Source organism: Nerophis lumbriciformis, linkage group LG09 (assembly GCF_033978685.3).
Source record: "Nerophis lumbriciformis linkage group LG09, RoL_Nlum_v2.1, whole genome shotgun sequence".
Taxonomy (NCBI): Eukaryota; Metazoa; Chordata; class Actinopteri; order Syngnathiformes; family Syngnathidae; genus Nerophis; species Nerophis lumbriciformis.
The window spans coordinates 3,248,997-3,269,415 of record NC_084556.2 but is presented as its reverse complement, the minus strand read 5'-3'; the positions used below and the strand labels follow the sequence as shown (position 1 = coordinate 3,269,415).

The 20,419-nt window shown below is 42.3% G+C and overlaps 1 protein-coding gene across 1 annotated transcript in view; it reads right to left on the bottom strand.

The window, feature by feature from the left end:
* Positions 1-7,785, bottom strand: part of tlcd3a (TLC domain containing 3A) — a 48,907-nt gene extending 41,122 nt beyond the window's left edge. The window contains exon 1 of the mRNA XM_061962790.2: positions 7,429-7,785. Within this exon, the coding sequence (XP_061818774.1) occupies positions 7,429-7,550 (122 nt within the window). The 5' untranslated portion in view covers positions 7,551-7,785. The remainder of the gene's footprint in view (positions 1-7,428) is intronic.
* Positions 7,786-20,419: the final 12,634 nt, after the last annotated feature.

Genomic DNA, 20,419 nt, shown 5'->3' with positions numbered 1-20,419 from the left:
CCCCCACACACACACACACACACACACACACACACCTTGTAGCGTCCCGGAAGAGTTAGTGCTGCAAAGGGTTCTGGGTATTTGTTTTATTGTGTTTATGTTGTGTTACTGTGCGGATGTTCTCCCAAAATGTGTTTGTCATTTTTGTTTGGTGTGGATTCACATCGTGGCGTATATTTCTAACAGTATTAAAGTTTTTTATACTGGCACCGCCAAGATCAAGTATGCGTTGCATTCGCTTGTGTGTGCGTGCCACAGCCGCACAAATTATATGAGTGGGCCAGCACTTGTTGGACTGGATGAAAAGCGGAAGTGACGAATGTAATCGGTGGGCCAGCCCTAGTGTTAATTTGATATCGCATCAAGGGCCAAGTGAAATTACACGGCGGGCCAAATTTGACACCCGTGTTCTAGAGCAAAAATCACTTCATATTCTCTACTGCTCGCCTCGCTAGTGTTACCATATCTGAGTTATTGCGCAGAAATATGGGGAAACAATTACAAATGTGCTCTTCATTCATTAACGGTGTTACAAAAAAGATCAATTAGAATAATACATAATGTTGGATATAGAGAACATACAAACAAACCCTTTATTTATTGAATCAAAAATACTGACATTCAACGATTTGGTGAATTTGCAAACAGCTAAAATGATGTAGAAAGCAAACTATAACCTGCTACCCATGAATGTACAACAATTATTCTCAACAAAAGAGGAGAAATATAACCTTAGAGGAAAATCAAATTTAACACATTTGTATGCTCGTACAACACTTAGAACCTTTAGCATATCAGTATGTGGAATTAAATTACGGAACAGATTAACCAAAGAAATCAAACAAAGCACCAATATGATTCAGTTTAACAGACTGTTCAAAATACAAGTGTTCACAAAGTACACAGAACAATAATTATGATGAACATCTTGAACCCTTTTTTCTTATTCTTTTGAGATAAAGATTAGTTATGTATTTAATATTTGTTTACTTACTATGGTATATTATTCATTTATTATTTATTTATTCACTGTCCTGTTACACAAAACAAGTAAATGGTATAAAATTGCTATGGTATGAAAAGGGGTAGGATTAAATAAGCTCTGCTTCTTCCTACTCCTTTTCGGACGTGCTGTAATGAAACTACTGGAAATATGTGATGCATTACATTCTATCACATGCATGTTCGAAATAAACAAACTAAACTGACTTTGTTTTGCCCATTGCATTTTGGTCATTTCCCAACCAATAGTATACGACACAAATACAATCTTGAAACCACATGCTTTGACGGCGTTTATTCACCATCAGGTTGCGAACTTTGATTTGACACTTAGAACCTTTAGCATATCAGTATGTGGAATTAAAATTATGGAATGAGTTAAGAAGTTAAACAATGTACAGATATGATCCAGTTTAAGAGGTTGTTCAAGCTAATAGTGCTTACAAAGTACAAAGAAGAATTATGAGAAACACCTTCAACCTTATTAAAATAAGATATTCAGTACGTTTATCACAGTGGTTCTTAACCTGGGTTCGATCGAACCCTAGGGGTTCTGTGAGTCGGACTCAGGGGTTCGGCGGAGGTCAATACACACCCGACTCTTCGTGTAAATAAAAACTTCTCCCTACCGGCGTATTACAGATACGGCAACAGCCGACTGGTTTGCAGGTGTGTAATTTGTTGTGAGTTTATGCACTGTGTTGGTTTTGTTCTTTGAACAAGGTGATGTTCATGCGCGGTTCATTTTATGCACCAGTAAAAAAACACGGTAACACTTTAGTATGGGGAACATGTTCACCATTAATTAGTTGCTTATTAACATGCAAATTAGTAACTAGTCATTATTAAGTACTGATCAATGCCTTATTTGGCATGGCCTTATTATAACACTAACCCTCTAACCCTGACTCAAATAACTCTAAATTAAGTCTTTATTACTTAGAATATGTTCCCCTAGTGTCCAAATAACTCTAAATTAAGTCTTTGTTACTTAGAATATGTTCCCCATACTAAAGTGTTACCAAAAACATATAACTTTGTCTTGAATTTGAAAAAAACCTACATTTTATTTTTCACTAAAGAAGGGTTCGGTGAATGCGCATATGAAACTGGTGGAGTTCGATACCTCCAACAAGGTTAAGAACCACTGATCTAGTTTAAGAGGTTGCTCAAATTAATAGTGCTTACAAAGTACAAAGAAGAATAATTATGAGAAACACTTTCAACCTTATTGAAAATAAGACATTCAGTATGTTTGTCATGACTGACTTAATTATATATTACAGAAATTGCTGTATTAATCATTCACGGATGTCATTGTGCTAGAAAAAGAAGTCAGTAAACTAACATCCATCCATCTATCCATCCATTCATTTTCTACCGCTTATTCCCTTCGGGGTGGCGGGGGTCGCTGGAGCCTATCTCAGTTACAATCGGGCGGAAGGCGGGGTACACCCTGGACAAGTCGCCACCTCATCGCAGGGCCAACACAGATAGACAGACAACATTCACACTCACATTCCAATATTATACGACACAAATACAATCTTGAAACCACATGCTTTGACGGCGTTTATTCACCGTCAGGTTGCGACGTTGATTTGACACTTAGAACCTTTAGCATATCAGTATATGTGGAATCCAATTATGGAATGAGTTAAGTAAAGAAGTTAAACAATGTACTGATATGATCTAGTTCAGTGGTTCTTAACCTGGGTTCGGTGAGTCAGGCTCAGGGGTTCGGCGGAGGTCAAGACACACCCGACTCATCGTGTAAATAAAAAGTTCTCCCTATCGGCGTCTTACGGATACGGCAACATCGTGGACCCCGACTTAAACAAGTTGAAAAACGTATTCGGGTGTTACCATTTAGTGGTCAATTGTACGGAATATGTACTGTACTGTGCAATCTACTAATACAAATTTCAATCAATCAATCAATCAAAACAGCAGAAATCAGACTGATTTGCAGGTGTGTAATTTGTTGTGAGTTTATGCACTGTGTTGGTTTTGTTCTTTGAACAAAATGCACGGTTCATTTTGTGCACCAGTAAAAAAAACATGGTAACACTTTAGTATGGGGAACATATTCACCATTAATTAGTTGCTTATTAACATGCAAATTAGTAACATATTGGCTCTTAACTAGTCATTATTAAGTACTTATTAATGCCTTATTCGGCATGGCCTTATTATAACCCTAACCCTCTAACCCCAACCAAATAACTCTAAATTAAGTCTTTGTTACTTAGAATTTTTTCCCCATACTAAAGTGTTACCAAAAACATATATCTTTGTCTTGAATTTGAAAAAAACAAAAAAAACAAATGTTTCACTAAAGAAGGGTTCGGTGAATGCGCATATGAAACTGGTGGAGTTCGGTACCTCCAACAAGGTTAAGAACCACTGATCTACTTTAAGAGGTTGCTCAAATTAATAGTGCTTACAAAGTACAAAGAAGAATAATTATGAGAAACACTTTCAACCTTATTGAAAATAAGACATTCAGTATGTTTGTCATGACTGACTTAATTATATATTACAAAAATTGCTGTATTAATCATTCATGGATGTCATTGTGCTAGAAAAAGAAGTCAGTAAATTAACATCTATCCATTTTCTATCGAATATTCCCTTCGGGGTCGCTGGAGCCTATCTCAGCTACAATCGGGCGGAAGGCGGGGTACACCCCGGACAAGTCGCCACCTCATCGCAGGGCCAACACGGATAGACAGACAACATTCACACTCAAATTCAAATATTATACGACACAAAAACAATCTTGAAACCAACATGCTTTGACTGCGTTTATTCACCGTCAGGTTGCGACGTTGATTTGACACTTTGAACCTTTAGCATATCAGTATATGTGGAATCAAATTATGGAATGAATTAAGTAAAGTAGTTAAACAATGTACCGTATTTTTCGGACTATAAGTCGCAGATTTTTTCATAGTTTGGTGCGACTTATACTCAGGAGCGACTTATGTGTGAAATTATTAACACATTACCGTAAAATATCAAATAATATTAGACTAGACTTGACTTCTTTTTTATTGTCATTCAAATTTGAACTTTACAGCACAGATAAGAACGACATTTCGTTACATAAGCTCATGGTAGTGCAGGATAAAAAAGCAATACGGTGCATATATAAATAAATAAATATATATAAATAATATATATATAAAGTAAATAAATATATATAAATAAATAAATACATTACTGTACAGATAAATATATTGCACTTTTTCACATGCGTCCACGTTATTATTTAGCTCATTCACGTAAGAGACTAGACGTATAAGATTTCATGGGATTTAGCGATGAGGAGTGACAGATAGCCGAGTGTGAAGCGACTGGGATGGGAATCAGCACCTCCAAGTCCGAGTCCATGGTTCTCTCCCGGAAAAGGGTGGAGTGCCATCTCCGGGTTGGGGAGGAGATCTTGCCCCAAGTGGAGGAGTTCAAGTACCTCGGAGTCTTGTTCACGAGTGAGGGAAGAGTGGATCGTGAGATCGACAGGCGGATCGGTGCGGCGTCTTCAGTAATGCGGACGCTGTATCGATCCGTTGTGGTGAAGAAGGAGCTGAGCCGGAAGGCAAAGCTCTCGATTTACCGGTCGATCTACGTTCCCATCCTCACCTATGGTCATGAGCTTTGGGTCATGGGATCCCCCGGGAGGAGCTGGACGAAGTGGCTGGGGAGAGGGAAGTCTGGGCTTCCCTGCTTAAGCTGCTGCCCCCGCGACCCGACCTCGGATAAGCGGAAGAAGATGGATGGATGGATGGATGGAGTGACAGATTGTTTGGTAAACGTATAGCATGTTCTATATGTTATAGTTATTTGAATGACTCTTACCATAATATGTTACGTTAACATACCAGGCACCTTCTCAGTTGGTTATTTATGCCTCATATAACGTACACTTATTCAGCCTGTTGTTCACTATTCTTGATTTATTTTAAATTGCCTTTCAAATGTCTATTCTTGGTGTTGGGTTTAATCAAATAAATTTCCCCCCAAAATGCGACTTATATATGTTTTTTCCCCTTCTTTATTATGCATTTTCGGCCGGTGCGACTTATACTCCGAAAAATACGGTACTGATATGATCCAGTGATAAAGAGGTTGCTCAAATTACAAAGTACAAAGAAGAATAATTATGAGAAACACTTTCGACCTTATTAAAAATAAGATATTCAGTATGTTTACCATGACTGACTTAATTATCTATTACAAAAACTGCTGTATTAATCATTCACGGATGTCTGTGTTAGAAAAAGAAGTCAGTAAATTAATGTACACTACCGTTCAAAAGTTTGGGGTCACCCAAAGAATTTTGTGTTTTTCATGAAAAGTCACACTTATTCACCACCATACCGTGTGAAATGAATAGAAAATAGAGTCAAGACATTGACAAGGTTAGAAATAATGATTTGTATTTGAAATAAGATTTTTTTTACATCAAACTTTGCTTTCGTCAAAGAATCCTCCATTTGCAGCAATTACAGCAATGCAGACCTTTGGCATTCTAGCTGTTAATTTGTTGAGATAATCTGGAGAAATTGCACCCCACGCTTCTAGAAGCAGCTCCCACAAGTTGGATTGGTTGGATGGGCACTTCTTGCGTACCATACGGTCAAGCTGCTCCCACAACAGCTCAATGGGGTTCAGATCTGGTGACTGCGCTGGCCACTCCATTACCGATAGAATACCAGCTGCCTGTTTCTTCTCTAAATAGTTCTTGCACAATTTGGAGGTGTGTTTTGGGTCATTGTCCTGTTGTAGGATGAAATTGGCTCCAATCAAGCGCTGTCCACTGGGTATGGCATGGCGTTGCAAAATGGAGTGATAGCCTTCCTTATTCAGAATCCCTTTTACCTCCCACCTTACCAGCACCAAAGCAACCCCAGACCATCACATGACCTCCACCTTGCTTAACAGATGGCGTCAGGCGTTCTTCCAGCATCTTTTCAGTTGTTCTGCGTCTCACAAACGTTCTTCTTTGTGATCCAAACACCTCAAACTTAGATTCATCCGTCCACAACACTTATTTCCAGTCTTCCTCTGTCCAATGTCTGTGTTCTTTTGCCCATCTTAATCTTTTTCTTTCATTGGCCAGTCTCAGATATGGCTTTTTCTTTGCCACTCTGCCATGAAGCCCAGAATCCCACAGCCGCCTCTTCACTGTAGATGTTGACACTGGTGTTTTGCGGGTACTATTTAATGAAGATGCCAGTTGGGCACCTGTGAGGCGTTTGTTTCTCAAACTAGAGACTCTAATGTACTTATCTTCTTGCTCAGTTGTGCAACGCCGCCTCCCACTTCTTTTTCTACTCTGGTTAGAGCCTGTTTGTGCTGTCCTCTGAAGGGAGTAGTACACACCGTTGTAGGAAATCTTCAATTTCTTAGCAATTTCTCGCATGGAATAGCCTTCATTTCCAAGAACAAGAATAGACTGTCGAGTTTCAGATGAAAGTTCTCTTTTTCTGGCCATTTTGAGCGTCACACCGTTGTAGGAAATCTTCAATTTCTTAGCAATTTCTCGCATGGAATAGCCTTCATTTCCAAGAACAAGAATAGACTGTCGAGTTTCAGATGAAAGTTCTCTTTTTCTGGCCATTTTGAGCGTTTAATTGACCCCACAAATGTAATGCTCCAGAAACTCAATCTGCTCAAAGGAAGGTCAGTTTTGTAGCTTCTGTAACAAACTAAACTGTTTTCAGATGTGTGAACATGATTGCACAAGGGTTTTCTAATCATCAATTAGCCTTCTGAGCCCATGAGCAAACACATTGTACCATTAGAACATTGGAGTGATAGTTGCTGGAAATGGGCCTCTATACACCTATGTAGATATTGCACCAAAAACCAGACATTTGCAGCTAGAATAGTCATTTACCACATTAGCAATGTATAGAGTGTATTTCTTTAAAGTTAAGACTAGTTTAAAGTTATCTTCATTGAAAAGTACAGTGCTTTTCCTTCTAAAATAAGGACATTTCAATGTGACCCCAAACTTTTGAACGGTAGTGTATATATTTGTAAACACTCTGAAGTGGGAAAGAGGTAGGATTAAATAAGCTTTGCTTCTTCCTACTCCTTTTCGGACATGATGTGTAGAGAAATGATATTAAAATTGTGTGATGTATTGTGCTGTAAGTGTGTTCATGTTCGAAATAAACTAAAGAAAGAAAGAAGCCTGGCGTTTACGTGGAAATGGTTATGTTTCCAGGTAGTCCGCATTCTAACGGTATTTAATTGTAACCGCGAAGAAGGCTTATGTGACGTAATAAAGCGACTCCGCACAGAAAAAGAGTCGTTCGTAAGCATCACAATGAATGGCGGTTAATAACACAAGAAAGCCGGGGGGTAGAAAAAAAAATGGACGTTTTTGTCGACAATGAACGGTTGGTTTTTTACCTTTCGCTAACCAGCACCACGTCGGCATCGCTCCAACGTGTGAACACTCTGGGCAGGATCTTCTTGAAGGCGAAGAACAAACCGGGGAAAACTACGGCGCCACAAGCTAACACTTGCAACATCCTGACCGCTTTCGTCTGGCCGCTAGTCAAAGCCGTTTTGCCCGGAGACTCGCCTCGCCTCGCCTCGCCGCTCCGCTCCGCTTCCTCGACGCGAGCTTCGCCGGTTCACACACGCCGCAGGGGCATATCTCGCGCGGGGCCGGGGAGGTGGAGTTCTGGCCGGGATCGGTGCACCATCAGGAGGAGCGAGCTATCGGCGGCAGAGGTAGCAGCAGCAGCAGCAGCAGCAGCACCAGTGACAAGCCGACTGACGGAAACGCATCAGGCTTCCGGTTAAGGCTGTCAGAATAAAAGTTTGGTTTCAAAATAAAAGTAACAATTTCCTGTTATTATTTTTTTAATGTTCTTAAAAATATAAATTTTTCATGTAAGCTTTTCTCAATGGATGCGTGAATGTGTGTATGAGTGGGGAGGGGATTGTTTGGTTTTGTTTGGTTTCATTTGCTTTGTCTTGTGTGTTTTGGCTGATGTTATTTTTGGAAAATAATTAATACAAATATAAATAAATAAATACAAATATATACATTTTTGCAAATTTAATATTAAAATACATACCGTATTTTCCGCACTATAAGGCGCACCGGATTATTAGCCGCACCTTCAATGAATTACATATTTCATAACTTTGTCCACCAATAAGCCGCCCCGGATTATAAGCCGCGCCTACGCTGCGCTAAAGGGAATGTCAAAAAAACAGTCAGATAGTTCAGTCAAACTTTAATAATATATTGAAAACCAGCGTTCTAACAACTCTGTCCCAAAATGTACGCAAATGTGCAATCACAAACATAGTAAAATTCAAAATGGTGTAGAGCAATAGCAACATAATGTTGCTCGAACGTTAATGTCACAACACACAAAATAAACATAGCGCTCACCTTCTGAAGTTATTCTTCATTCGTAAATCCTTCGAATTCTTCGTCTTCGGTGTCCGAATTGAAAAGTTGCGCAAGCGTGGTATCCAAAATGGCCGGTTCCGTCTCGTCGAAGTCATCGGAGTCAGTGTCGCTGTTGTTCTGTGAATCCTGCCTTCCGGAAAGCTCGGACCACAGTTGTGACCGAAATATCTGCCCAGGCATTTACGATCCACTGGCAAATGTTGGCATATGTCGTCCGGCGCTGTCTGCCCGTCTTAGTGAAGGTGTGTTCGCCTTCGGAGCTGTGTGAAAAAAGCCACCCGGCCTCTTCGCGTAAACTTCCTAACCACTCGCTCATCTTTTCTTCATCCATCCATCCCTTCGAGTTAGCTTTTATGATGACGCCGGCTGGAAAGGTCTCTTTTGGCAAGGTCTTCCTTTTGAATATCACCATGGGTGGAAGTTAGCATGGCAAGCTAGAACCACAGTGAAGGATGACTTCTCATTCCCTGTGGTGCGAATATTCACCGTACGTGCTCCCGTTCCACAGTGCGGTTCACAGGAATATCAGTTGCTGTGAAATACGGTAGTAATCCGTGTGCGGATGGAGAGATTGCGTCTTTTTATGAACCGGATCCTTGTCGCTTAGTAGGAGCCATTTTGTGGTCTTTACAGATGTAAACAGGAAATGAAACGTACGGTGATATCCGCGCGTTTTTTCTTCTTCTTCCGGGGGCGGGTGGTTGCTTACAGTAGAAGAAGAAGCGCTTCCTGTTCTATGGGGGCGGGTGCTTTCCTTGGCGGTTGCTTGCGTAGAAGAAGAAGCGCTTCCTGTTCTACCGGGAAAAAAGATGGCGGCTGTTTACCGAAGTTGCGAGATCGAAACTTTATGAAAATGAATCGTAATAAAGCGCACCGGGTTATAAGGCGCACTGTCAGCTTTTGAGAAAATGTGTGGTTTTTAGGTGCGCCTTATAGTGCGGAAAATACGGTAAGTGCATTTTTTTTGGTTTGACATAAATTACCTCCTCTCTGAGCTGCCACCTTAACGTGGTAGAGGAGTTTGCGTGTCCCAATGATCCTAGGAGCTATGTTGTCCGGGGGCTTTATGCCCCCTGGTAGGGTCTCCCAAGGCAAACTGGTCCTAGGTGAGGGATCAGACAAAGAGCAGCTCGAAGATCTCTATGAGGAACACTGACAAGGAACCCAGATTTCCCTCGCCCGGACGCGGGTCACCGGGGCCCCCCTCTGGAGCCAGGCCCGGAGGTGGGGCACGATGGCGAGCGCCTGGTGGCCGGGCCTGCCCCCATGGGGCCCGGCCGGGCACAGCCCGAAGAGGCAACGTGGGTCCCCCCTCCAATGGGCTCACCACCCATAGCAGGGGTCATAGAGGTCGGGTGCGATGTGAGCTGGGCGGCAGCCGAAGGCAGGGCACTTGGCGGTCCGATCCTCAGCTACAGAAGCTAGCTCTTGGGACGTGGAACGTCACCTCGCTGGGGGGGAAGGAGCCTGAGCTAGTGCGCGAGGTGGAGAAGTTCCGGCTAGATATAGTCGGACTCACTTCGACGCACAGCAAGGGCTCTGGAACCAGTTCTCTCGAGAGGGGCTGGACTCTCTTCCACTCTGGCGTTGCCGGCAGTGAGAGGCGACGGGCTGGGGTGGCAATTCTTGTTTCCCCCCGGCTCAGAGCCTGCACATTGGAGTTCCACCCGGTGGACGAGAGGGTAGCTTCCCTCCGCCTTCGGGTGGGGGGACGGGTCCTGACTGTGGTTTGCGCTTATGCGCCAAACCGCAGTTCAGAGTACCCACCCTTTTTGGATTCACTCGAGGGAGTACTTGAGAGTGCGCCCCCGGGTGATTCCCTCGTTCTACTGGGAGACTTCAATGCTCATGTTGGCAGCGACAGTGAAACCTGGAGAGGCGTGATTGGGAAGAATGGCCGCCCGGATCTGAATCCGAGTGGTGTTTTGTTATTGGACTTTTGTGCTCGTCACAGATTGTCAATAACAAACACCATGTTTGCGGGGCTCTCCCTTAGAGATAGGGTGAGAAGCTCTGCCATCCGGGAGGAGCTCAAAGTAAAGCCGCTGCTCCTCCACATCGAGAGGAGCCAGATGAGGTGGTTCGGGCATCTGGTCAGGATGCCACCCGAACGCCTCCCTAGGGAGGTGTTTAGGGCACGTCCCACCGGTAGGAGGCCGCGGGGAAGACCCAGGACACGTTGGGAAGACTATGTCTCCCGGCTGGCCTGGGAACGCCTCGGGGTCCCACAGGAAGAGCTGGACGAAGTGGCTGGGGAGAGGGAAGTCTGGGCTTCCCTGCTTAAGCTGCTGCCCCCGCGACCCGACCTCGGATAAGCGGAGGAAGATGGATGGATGGATGGATGGACATAAATTACAATTTGTGTCTGAATAGGCATTCTTATTGACATCCACTAGAGGGCACTTGTAGTACATACATTTACTAAAATTAGACTTAGACTTAGACTAAAACTTCCTTTTTATTGTCATTCAAATTTGAACGTTACAGCACAGATAAGAACGAAATTTCGTTTCATAAGCTCATGGTAGTGCAGGATAAAAAAGCAATAAGGTGCATATATAAATAAATAAATAGGTTACTGCAGGGGGCTTCACGGTGGCAGAGGGGTTAGTGCATCTGCCTCACAATACGAAGGGCCTGAGTAGTCTTGGGTTCAATCCCGGGCTCGGGATCTTTCTGTGTGGAGTTTGCATGTTCTCCCCGTGACTGCGTGGGTTCCCTCCGGGTACTCCGGCTTCCTCCCACCTCCAAAGACATGCACCTGGGGATAGGTTGATTGGCAACACTAAATTGGCCCTAGTGTGTGAATGTGAGTGTGAATGATGTCTGTCTATCTGTGTTGGCCCTGCGATGAGGTGGCGACTTGTCCAGGGTGTACCCCGCCTTCCGCCCGATTGTAGCTGAGATAGGCTCCAGCGCCCCCCGCGACCCCAAAGGGAATAAGCGGTAGAAAATGGATGGATGGATGGACAATTTGTGTCTGAATAGGCATTCTTATTGACATCCACTAGAGGGCACTTGTAGTACATACATTTACTAAAATTAGACTTAGACTTCCTTTTTATTGTCATTCAAATTTGAACGTTACAGCACAGATAAGAACGACATTTCGTTTCATAAGCTCATGGTAGTGCAGGATAAAAAAAAGCAATAAGGTGCATATATAAATAAATAAATAGGTTACTGCAGGGGCGCCGAAAAGGGGGGTAAAGGAGACGGATTCTAGGGGCCCATGATGGAGGGGGGCCCAGAGAGGCCCCTAATGATGATGAAATTATAATACAGAAAAAATAATGACTCTGTGTTGGGGGCCCTGTAAAGATTCTTTTCATGGGGCCCAAAATCCCTAGCGGCGCCCCTAGGTTACTGTACAGATAAACATATTGCACTTGTCCACATGCGTCCACCTTTATGGATGTATGTTATATTGTCTTTTTTATTCCAGCGAGTTAATCCATTTTGGGAAGGAGTAGAGGGGATAATTTAATTATGATGCGTTCAAGAGTCTTACGGCCTGAGGGAAGAAACTGTTACAGAACCTGGAGGTTCTGCTTCGGAGGCTGCGGAACCTCTTTCTAGAGTCCAGCAGTGAAAACAGTCCTTGGTGGAGGTGGGAGGAGTCTTTGCAGATTTTCCGAGCCCTGGTCAGGCAGCGGCCCTTTGCGATCTCCTGGATAGGAGGAAGAGGAGTCCTGATGATCTTTTCCGCCGTCCTCACCACTCTCTGGAGAGACTTCCAGTCTGAGGCATTGCAGGCTCCAGTCCAGACAGAGATGCAGTTGGTCAGCAGGCTCTCTATAGTGGTGAGAATGGGGGGAGGGAGCTGTGTTCTTTTCATCCGACGCAAAAAGTGCATGCGCTGCCGGTGTGTATAGGGACCAGGTTATATTGTCAGTTATCTGCAACCCCAGGAACTTGGTGCTGCTTACTATCTCCACTGCTGTGCCATTGATGTAGAGTGGAGCGTGGCTGGACTGGTGCTTCCTGAAGTCAACGATGATCTCCTTGTTGACATTCAGGACCAGGTTGTTGGTTCTGCATCAGTCAACCAGATGTTTCACCTCCTCCCTGTAGTCCATGTCGTTGTTGTCACGGATGAGGACCACTACTGTCGTGTCATCCGCATACTTCACAAAATGCCCAACTATTGTATTTATTGTATATTTCCCAACTGCAGCGTGTCATCATCGGCGGTCACTCGAAGCGAGTATGACAATCCTCCTGGTAGGGGGGTATCCCTTTATGGAGGATGCGTGCACTTGACTTTGTTTAACGTGGGGAGACTGGTGCACAGACAGTCACCACACGATCCTTGACAGATCCGGGTCAGGGTCCAGTGGTATGGAGTCCAAGACGACTCGGGACCCTTTTCTGCTGCAGCCTTCATCTGCATCCCAGCCGTTGTGACGCTCCATAGGGTTAGCAATCATCCTCCGCCTGTTCCACCGTTGAGGTCTTGGGTTGTTATTTCCCCATAACTGGGCCCACATGGATGTGGGGGTGCCTTCTTCCGCCATCGCAGCCGTTGTGGTAGTTCTTACATCTACCGTCTTCCGCCTGCTCCGCCGTTGAGGTCTTCACCGTATCCCTGGCTAGGGGGCAGTCAGGTACTAGGTCTTTGCCAAGGGTCACCTGGGGTAACAGTAGTAAAGGGGTTAACCTCCTATTGCCCCAGGACCCCATAGAGGAGCCTCCACTGCCGGATGCACTTAAACGTCATGCCCAGGACACATCGTGTACAAGGCCTGAGGGATTTTATAATCACCACATATTTTTATGACATTTTCCATATTTCTTTCTTATCAAAATGATTGTTCTATCAATCAATCCAAAGTTTATTTATATAGCCCTAAATCACGAGTGTCTCAAAGGGCTGCACAAGCCACAACGACATCCTGGGCTCAGATCCCACATCAGGGCAAGGAAAAACTCAACCCAATGGGCTACAATGAGAAACCTCGGAGGGGACCGCAGATGTGGGGACCCCCACGTGGGCGACCGGTGCAATGGACGTCGAGTGGATCTAGTTAATAGTGTGAGAGTCCAGTTCATAGTGGGGCCAGCAGGAGATCATCTTGAGTGGAGACAAGTCAGCAGCGCAGAGACGTCCCCAACTGATGTACAAATGAGTGGTCCACCCCGGGTCCCGACTTTGAACAGCTAGCGCTTCATCTGTGGTCACCTAATCTGTGCCCCCTCCCCCCTCTCTCCACGAAGGAGAGCGGGGCAGAGCAGAAAAGAGACGGCAGATCAACTGGTCTAAAAGGGGGGGATCTATTTAAAGGCTAGAGTATACAAATTAGTTTTCTGTTGTTTTATTGTTTTAGTTATTGTTTTGCATATATGTTGAGTTGCGTTTGTGCTTATTTGGAACATGCATGCATACAACATGATATGTCACAATTTCCAGTTTCTCTATTTAACATGTTCGAAAAGGAGTAGGAAGAAGCAGAGCTTATTTAATCCTACCCCTTTTCTTTTTTACGTAGCAGTTGCTAAAACCTTTGTTCACTTCCTGTTCTCAATTTATTCACAATATACTCCATAAGTAATCACAATACAAATAAATTAATAATAATTAGTGAAGTAAGTTATATTTCATATGGTGAGATGTGTCAGAGTTTGTTGAATACGAACCCCAAGATGCAGAAAAGGCGGAAGGCATTGTGCGGGAAAACATGATTTAATGTTCATAAAATAAAGGAAAAAACACAAACCAGGAACTAGGAACAGGAAACAGGATGCCAGGAAAACAGGAACTGGAAGACGAGGAACAAAAAGACAGCAAGCTACAAACATCTACAATAAATAGCTTACCGCTAGCGCTTACAGCTACACTGGCATCGACAAGTAGGAATGACAATAATCCAGCACTGACTGGAGGAGAAGGCGGGTTTAAATAGCAGCTGGCTGATTGACACCAGGTGTGGCCAGGTGCCAATCAGCCACAGCTGAGGGGACACAGCACTCAGGGAGACAAGTAGGAAATAACCAAAATAAGAGCGCCGACAGGAAATAAAGACAAACAGAGGAAAAACTCAAAACAGAACTAAACTGTCAGTGACAAACCTGACAAGATGAGTAAGATTATCTAGAAAATGAATGGATGGATGAGGTAAATTCAGAATGTTTATCATGGTTCTTCTTCTTTGTACTTTGTAAACACTTTAAGTTTGGAGAGTTTCTTGAAGTGGATCATATTAGTGCATTGTTTGATTTATTTGCTTAATCCATTCCATAATTTAATTCCACATACTGATATACTGAAGGTCTTAAGTGTTGTACGTGCGTACAAATGTTTTAAATTACATTTTTCTCTACGATTATATTTTTCCTCTTTTGTTGAGAAGAGTTGTTGTATATTCTTGGGTAACAGATTGTGCATATGTATTGTTTATTACAGTATTATTATTATTATGAATATGTTATCTATTATAATCCAGGTCCAGGTCTTCCTGGACGGATTATAATCGATTATCAACATTGATTGGACATTGGCCGAGAGCTAGTGGGCAGCCTGGGACGACATCGGCTCTCTTGGTTGCTTTGTTGGGTCTGTTCCAGTACTGCCCTCCACCCCAGCAGACGATGGCGTGCACTCTGTAGAGGCCAGCGCAGTGTATGTGGGTGTTGAAATGTTTTTTTTGTTTGTCTATACCAGTGGTTCTTAACCTTGTTGGAGGTACCGAACCCCACCAGTTTCATACGCGCATTCACCGAACCCTTCTTTAGTGAAAAATAAAATGTTGTTTTTCTTCAAATTCAAGACAAAGTTATATGTTTTTGGTAACACTTTAGTATGGGGAACATATTCTAAGTAACAAAGACTTAATTTAGAGTTATTTGGTTAGGGTTAGAGGGTTAGGGCCAGGGTTAGGGTTATAATAAGACCATGCAGAATAAGGCATTAATAAGTACTTAATAATGACTAGTTAAGAGCCAATATGTTACTAATTTGCATGTTAATAAGCAACTAATTCATGGTGAATATGTTCCCCATACTAAAGTGTTACCATGTTTTTATACTGGTGCGCAAAATGAACCGTGCATGAACATCACCTTGATCAAAGAACAAAAGCAACACTCACAACAAATGACACACCTGCAAATCAGTGTGACTTCTGCTGTTGCCGTATCCGTAATACGCCGATAGGGGAGACGTTTTTATTTACACGATGAGTCGGGTGTGTCTTGACCTCCACCTAACCCCTGAGCCCGACTCACCGAACCCCTAGGGTTCCATCGAACCCAGGTTAAGAACCACTGGTCTATACATCGTGCAATATATGTGCACAATATGTATTATTTGTTGTTCATTTTTGTTTTTTTCCATTGTGTTTTACCTTTGTTGTTGTATGTAAAATGGCGCATCTGAAATGTCATTGTGCTGTAATGAAACAACTGGAAATATGTGATGCATTACCTGTATGCATGTTTGAAAAACACTGAAACAAACTAACTAAACTAACTATCGTCAGTCCAATGAAAAAACTTCCATATTTCTCCACCTACATATTAAAAGATGATCGCTATCTACCAGAGGTGTGGACTCGAGTCACATGACTTGGACTCGAGTCAGACTCGAGTCATGAATTTGATGACTTTAGACTCGACTTGACAAAATGTAAAAAGACTTGCAACTCGACTTAGACTTTAACATCAATGACTTGTGACTTCACTTGGACTTGAGCCTTTTGAATTGACATGACTTGACATGACTTGCTACTTTCCCCAAAACCCAAAGATGAAAAAGTTATTCGGGAGCGCTCCGTATTTTTCATTGTGTACTTGTCTATCAGCGTTGCGTGTGTCAGCTGGTGTGGTCTCAGTACAACAGCCAATCAAATTAGATCTACTTTGTTTTCATCACAAAGCATTCATCCAATCAAATTGCAGGACAACCAACGAAGAAGACATGTCCAAACCACACGCCAGTGAACAAAAAATGATACCTAAAATAAGTTCGTTTGGGTATAAAAATTACGAGGTGGTCAACACAAAACGGTTTGCAGTATGCAACACATGCGGTTCGAAAATTACTGATGGAGAGGCAACAACTTCCAACTTCGTCCGGCATTTGAAGTTGCACAAAGAACGGTAAGTTTTGAATGTAAGATAACGTTTATTGGCTAAGTAACGTGACTTTTATTTGCTGTGTAGTTAAATCAGTGAGGCTGTAAACTCACTGCTAACGTTATAACGTTATTGCAAACACGGGAATCTGTTGCAGTTCACTACCTTATTCATACTTTTTGTTCAGTGATTTTTTTTTAAGCAGGGTTACGTTAGTCAATATATCACACGTAACGTTAGACGGCGGTCAGCAGCACCGCGTATTTTAGCCACCTAAAAAAAGACAAAAATAGTCAAATAAAGGTCAGTTAAAATGTATACTATATTATGAATATGTGTACCGTTTTAGCTAGCTTTCTGACATACTGTTGGTTGTTTACCTCAGTGGTCCCCAACCACCGGGCCGCGGCCCGGTACTGGTCCGTGGATCGATTGGTATCGGGCCGCACAAGAAATAATTTTTTTTTTTCTTTTTTTAATTAAATCAACATAAAAAACACAAGATACACTTACAAGTAGTGCACCAACACAAAACAACTCTCTCCCCCTTTTGTTCTGGGCATTGAACATGAAGACTCTTCCTTCACTGTTCCGAGTGGCCATGAGAGTCTTGGCAGTGCCTGCCTCCAGTGCTCCAGTGGAGCGAGTTTTCAGCCATGGTGGCATCATACTACGCCCCCATCGTGCACAAATGACTGACAGACTCTTGGCTAATTTGGTCTTTTGCAGATGCAATGCAGCATAGGGCCCTGACATATAAAAAGTACAACTTTTTTGTTATGTTCACGTATATGTCATGTTTTTTCAATGTTAACACTTTTGTACAAATAAGTACATTTGCACTTTATTTTTCAATGTGTTTGTTCTGTAAAGGAATGAGTTAATGTTTAAAATGACTGGTTAATAGTGCTATTATGAAGTGCAATGTCAGCACAATTTTCTTTCCTGCAATTTAAAATGCACTTGTTTTAATAAATAAATACAGCGTTTGAAAAGCATACACAATCTGTGTTAATATATTAGTCTGTGGTTAAAAGGACTTGAAAGGACTCGAAACTCAAAATGCAGGACTTAGGACTTGACTTGAGACTTTCCAGTCTTGACTTTGGACTTGACTCGGGGCTTGCCTGTCTTGACTCGGGACTTGACTCGGACTTGAGGGCAAAGACTTGAGACTTACTTGTGACTTGCAAAACAATGACTTGGTCCCACCTCTGCTATCTACTCTATTGCGGGTGGAGTTTGATACCTGAATCATATTCAAAAAGTTTCCTTATTGCCATCATTGCCGGAGCGCTACGTATCTGAAGAAGTGTCCTCTTTCATTTCATCGTAAATGTGTTTTTTTTTTACAACATCTTTATGATCTGACCTGCCTGCCCTAAAAGGAGCCATTTGCTGCTCATTTGAGGGCTTCCTTAAAATCCTATTGGATCTCATTGGGGCACTATATTACATTTATTTTATTTTATTTTATTTTACATCTTTCTCAATAAAATACTCCATAAGCCTCCGTTTGTGTGTGAGGTAAATCTGCATTCTTCTCCTCCTGGCCTAAATTTTCAATTTGGCAGCAAATATACTCTCTTATCAGCTTACGATTTGAAAAATATTAATATCAGTGACCGTGAGGTAGGTCTTTGGCGCCCCAGAAAACAAAATATCTTTCCATTGCTGCCTTACACCATGTAGTTATTAGGTGATATATTTATTTAAATGCACAATGATAGGAGTAGCTATCTGATGATAACTGAAATTACTTTTGAAAAGTGCCCGGAATCTCTGGTTGATTATGTATGCACTTAAACATAAACATGGTTGAAGTATATTAAAAGAGCCACTTTAATTAGTGGTGTTTGAAATCATTCTCAAGACTATTTTCTGCTTATAAGGGAACTGCATTTTTTTATTTTTATTTTGCCTATCGTTCACAATCATTATGAGGAACTCATATGTCTTTTATTCAGTAGAAGCATTTAAGTCCCATCTTAAAACTCATTTGTATACGCTAGCATTTAAATAGACCAGTTGATCTGCCGTCTCTTTTCTGCTCTGCCCCCCGGTTATTAAGTGACCACAGATGATTCGCTAGCTGTTCAAAGTCGGGACCCGGGGTGGACCACTCATCTGTGCATCAGTTGGGGACGTCTCTGCGCTGCTGACTTGTCTCCACTCAAGATGATCCCCTTCTGGCCCCACTATGGACTGGACTCTCACACTATTAACTAGATCCACTCAAAATCCATTGCATCGGTCGCCCACGGGGGGGTCCCCACATCTGTGGTCCCCTCCAATTCGGTTGAGTTTTTTCTCTGCCCTGATGTGGGATCTGAGCCCAGGATGTCGTTGTGGCTTGTGCAGCCCTTTGAGACACTTGTGATTCAGGGATATATAAATAAACTCTGATTGACTGACTGATTTTTTTAGGATTTTAATGATAAAAACAAAACGCTTGAAAGATGTGGCTGAGTCACCGTTTTCGTCTTCAAAGCCTCTAAAGCAGTGGTTCTTAACCTGGGTTCGATCGAACCCTAGGGGTTCGGTGAGTCAGGCTCAGGGGTTCGGCGGAGGTCAAGACACACCCGACTCATCGTGTGAATAAAAACTTTTACGGATACGGCAACAGCAGAAGTCACACTGATTTGCAGGTGTGTCATTTGTTGTGAGTTTATGCACTGTGTTGGTTTTGTTCTTTGAACAAGGTGATGTTCATGCACGGTTCATTTTGTGCACCAGTAAAAAAACATGGTAACACTTTTGTATGGGGAACATGTTCACCATTAATTAGTTGCTTATTAACATGCAAATTAGTAACATATTGGCTCTTAACTAGTCATTATTAAGTACTTATTAATGCCTTATTCGGCATGGCCTTATTATAACACTAACCCTCTAACCCAGTGGTTCTTAACCTGGGGTTCGATTCGGAGAGTTGGCCTCAGGGGTTCGGCAGAGCCTCCGCCACGGAGGTAAAAACACATCCGACTTATCGTGTAAATAAAAACTTCTCCCTATCGGCGTATTATGGATACCCCCAAACAATGTTCCCTCTAATTTTCCATCGGATTTGCAGGTTGTTTGATTGATCAATTGAAACTTTTACTAGCAGATTGCAAAGGAAGAGAATACATTATATGAAACAGTACAGTTTACACAGTACAGTACACATTCCGTACAATTGACCACTAAATGGTAACACCCGAATAAGTTTTTCAACTTGTTTAAGTCGGGGTCCACGTTAATCAATTCATGGTAATGTGTGTAAGGTGTGTAATTTGTTGCGAGTTCATGCACTGTGTTGGTTTTGTTCTTTGAACAAGGTGCTGTTCATGCACGGTTCATTTTGTGCACCACTAAAAAAACATATACCGTAACTTTTTCTTGAATTTGAAATAAAAAAAACATTTTATTTTTCACTAAAGAAGGGTTTGGTGAATGCGCATATGAAACTGGTGGGGTTCGGTACCTCCAACAAGGTTAAGAACCACTGCTCAAACCCTAACCCTAACCAAATAACTCTAAATTAAGTGTTTGTTACTTAGACTATGTTCCCCATACTAAAGTGTTACCAAAAACATATTACTTTGTCTTGAATTTGAAAAAAAAAAACATTTTGTTTTTCACTAAAGAAGGGTTCGGTGAATGCGCATATGAAACTGGTGGGGTTCGGTACCTCCAACAAGGTTAAGAACCACTGCTCTAACCCTAACCCTAACCCTAACCCTAACCAAATAACTCTAAATTAAGTATTTGTTACTTAGACTATGTTCCCCATACTAAAGTGTTACCAAAAACATATAACTTTGTCTTGAATTTGAAAAAAAAAAAACATTTTATTTTTCACTAAAGAAGGGTTCGGTGAATGCGCATATGAAACTGGTAGGGTTCGGTACTTCC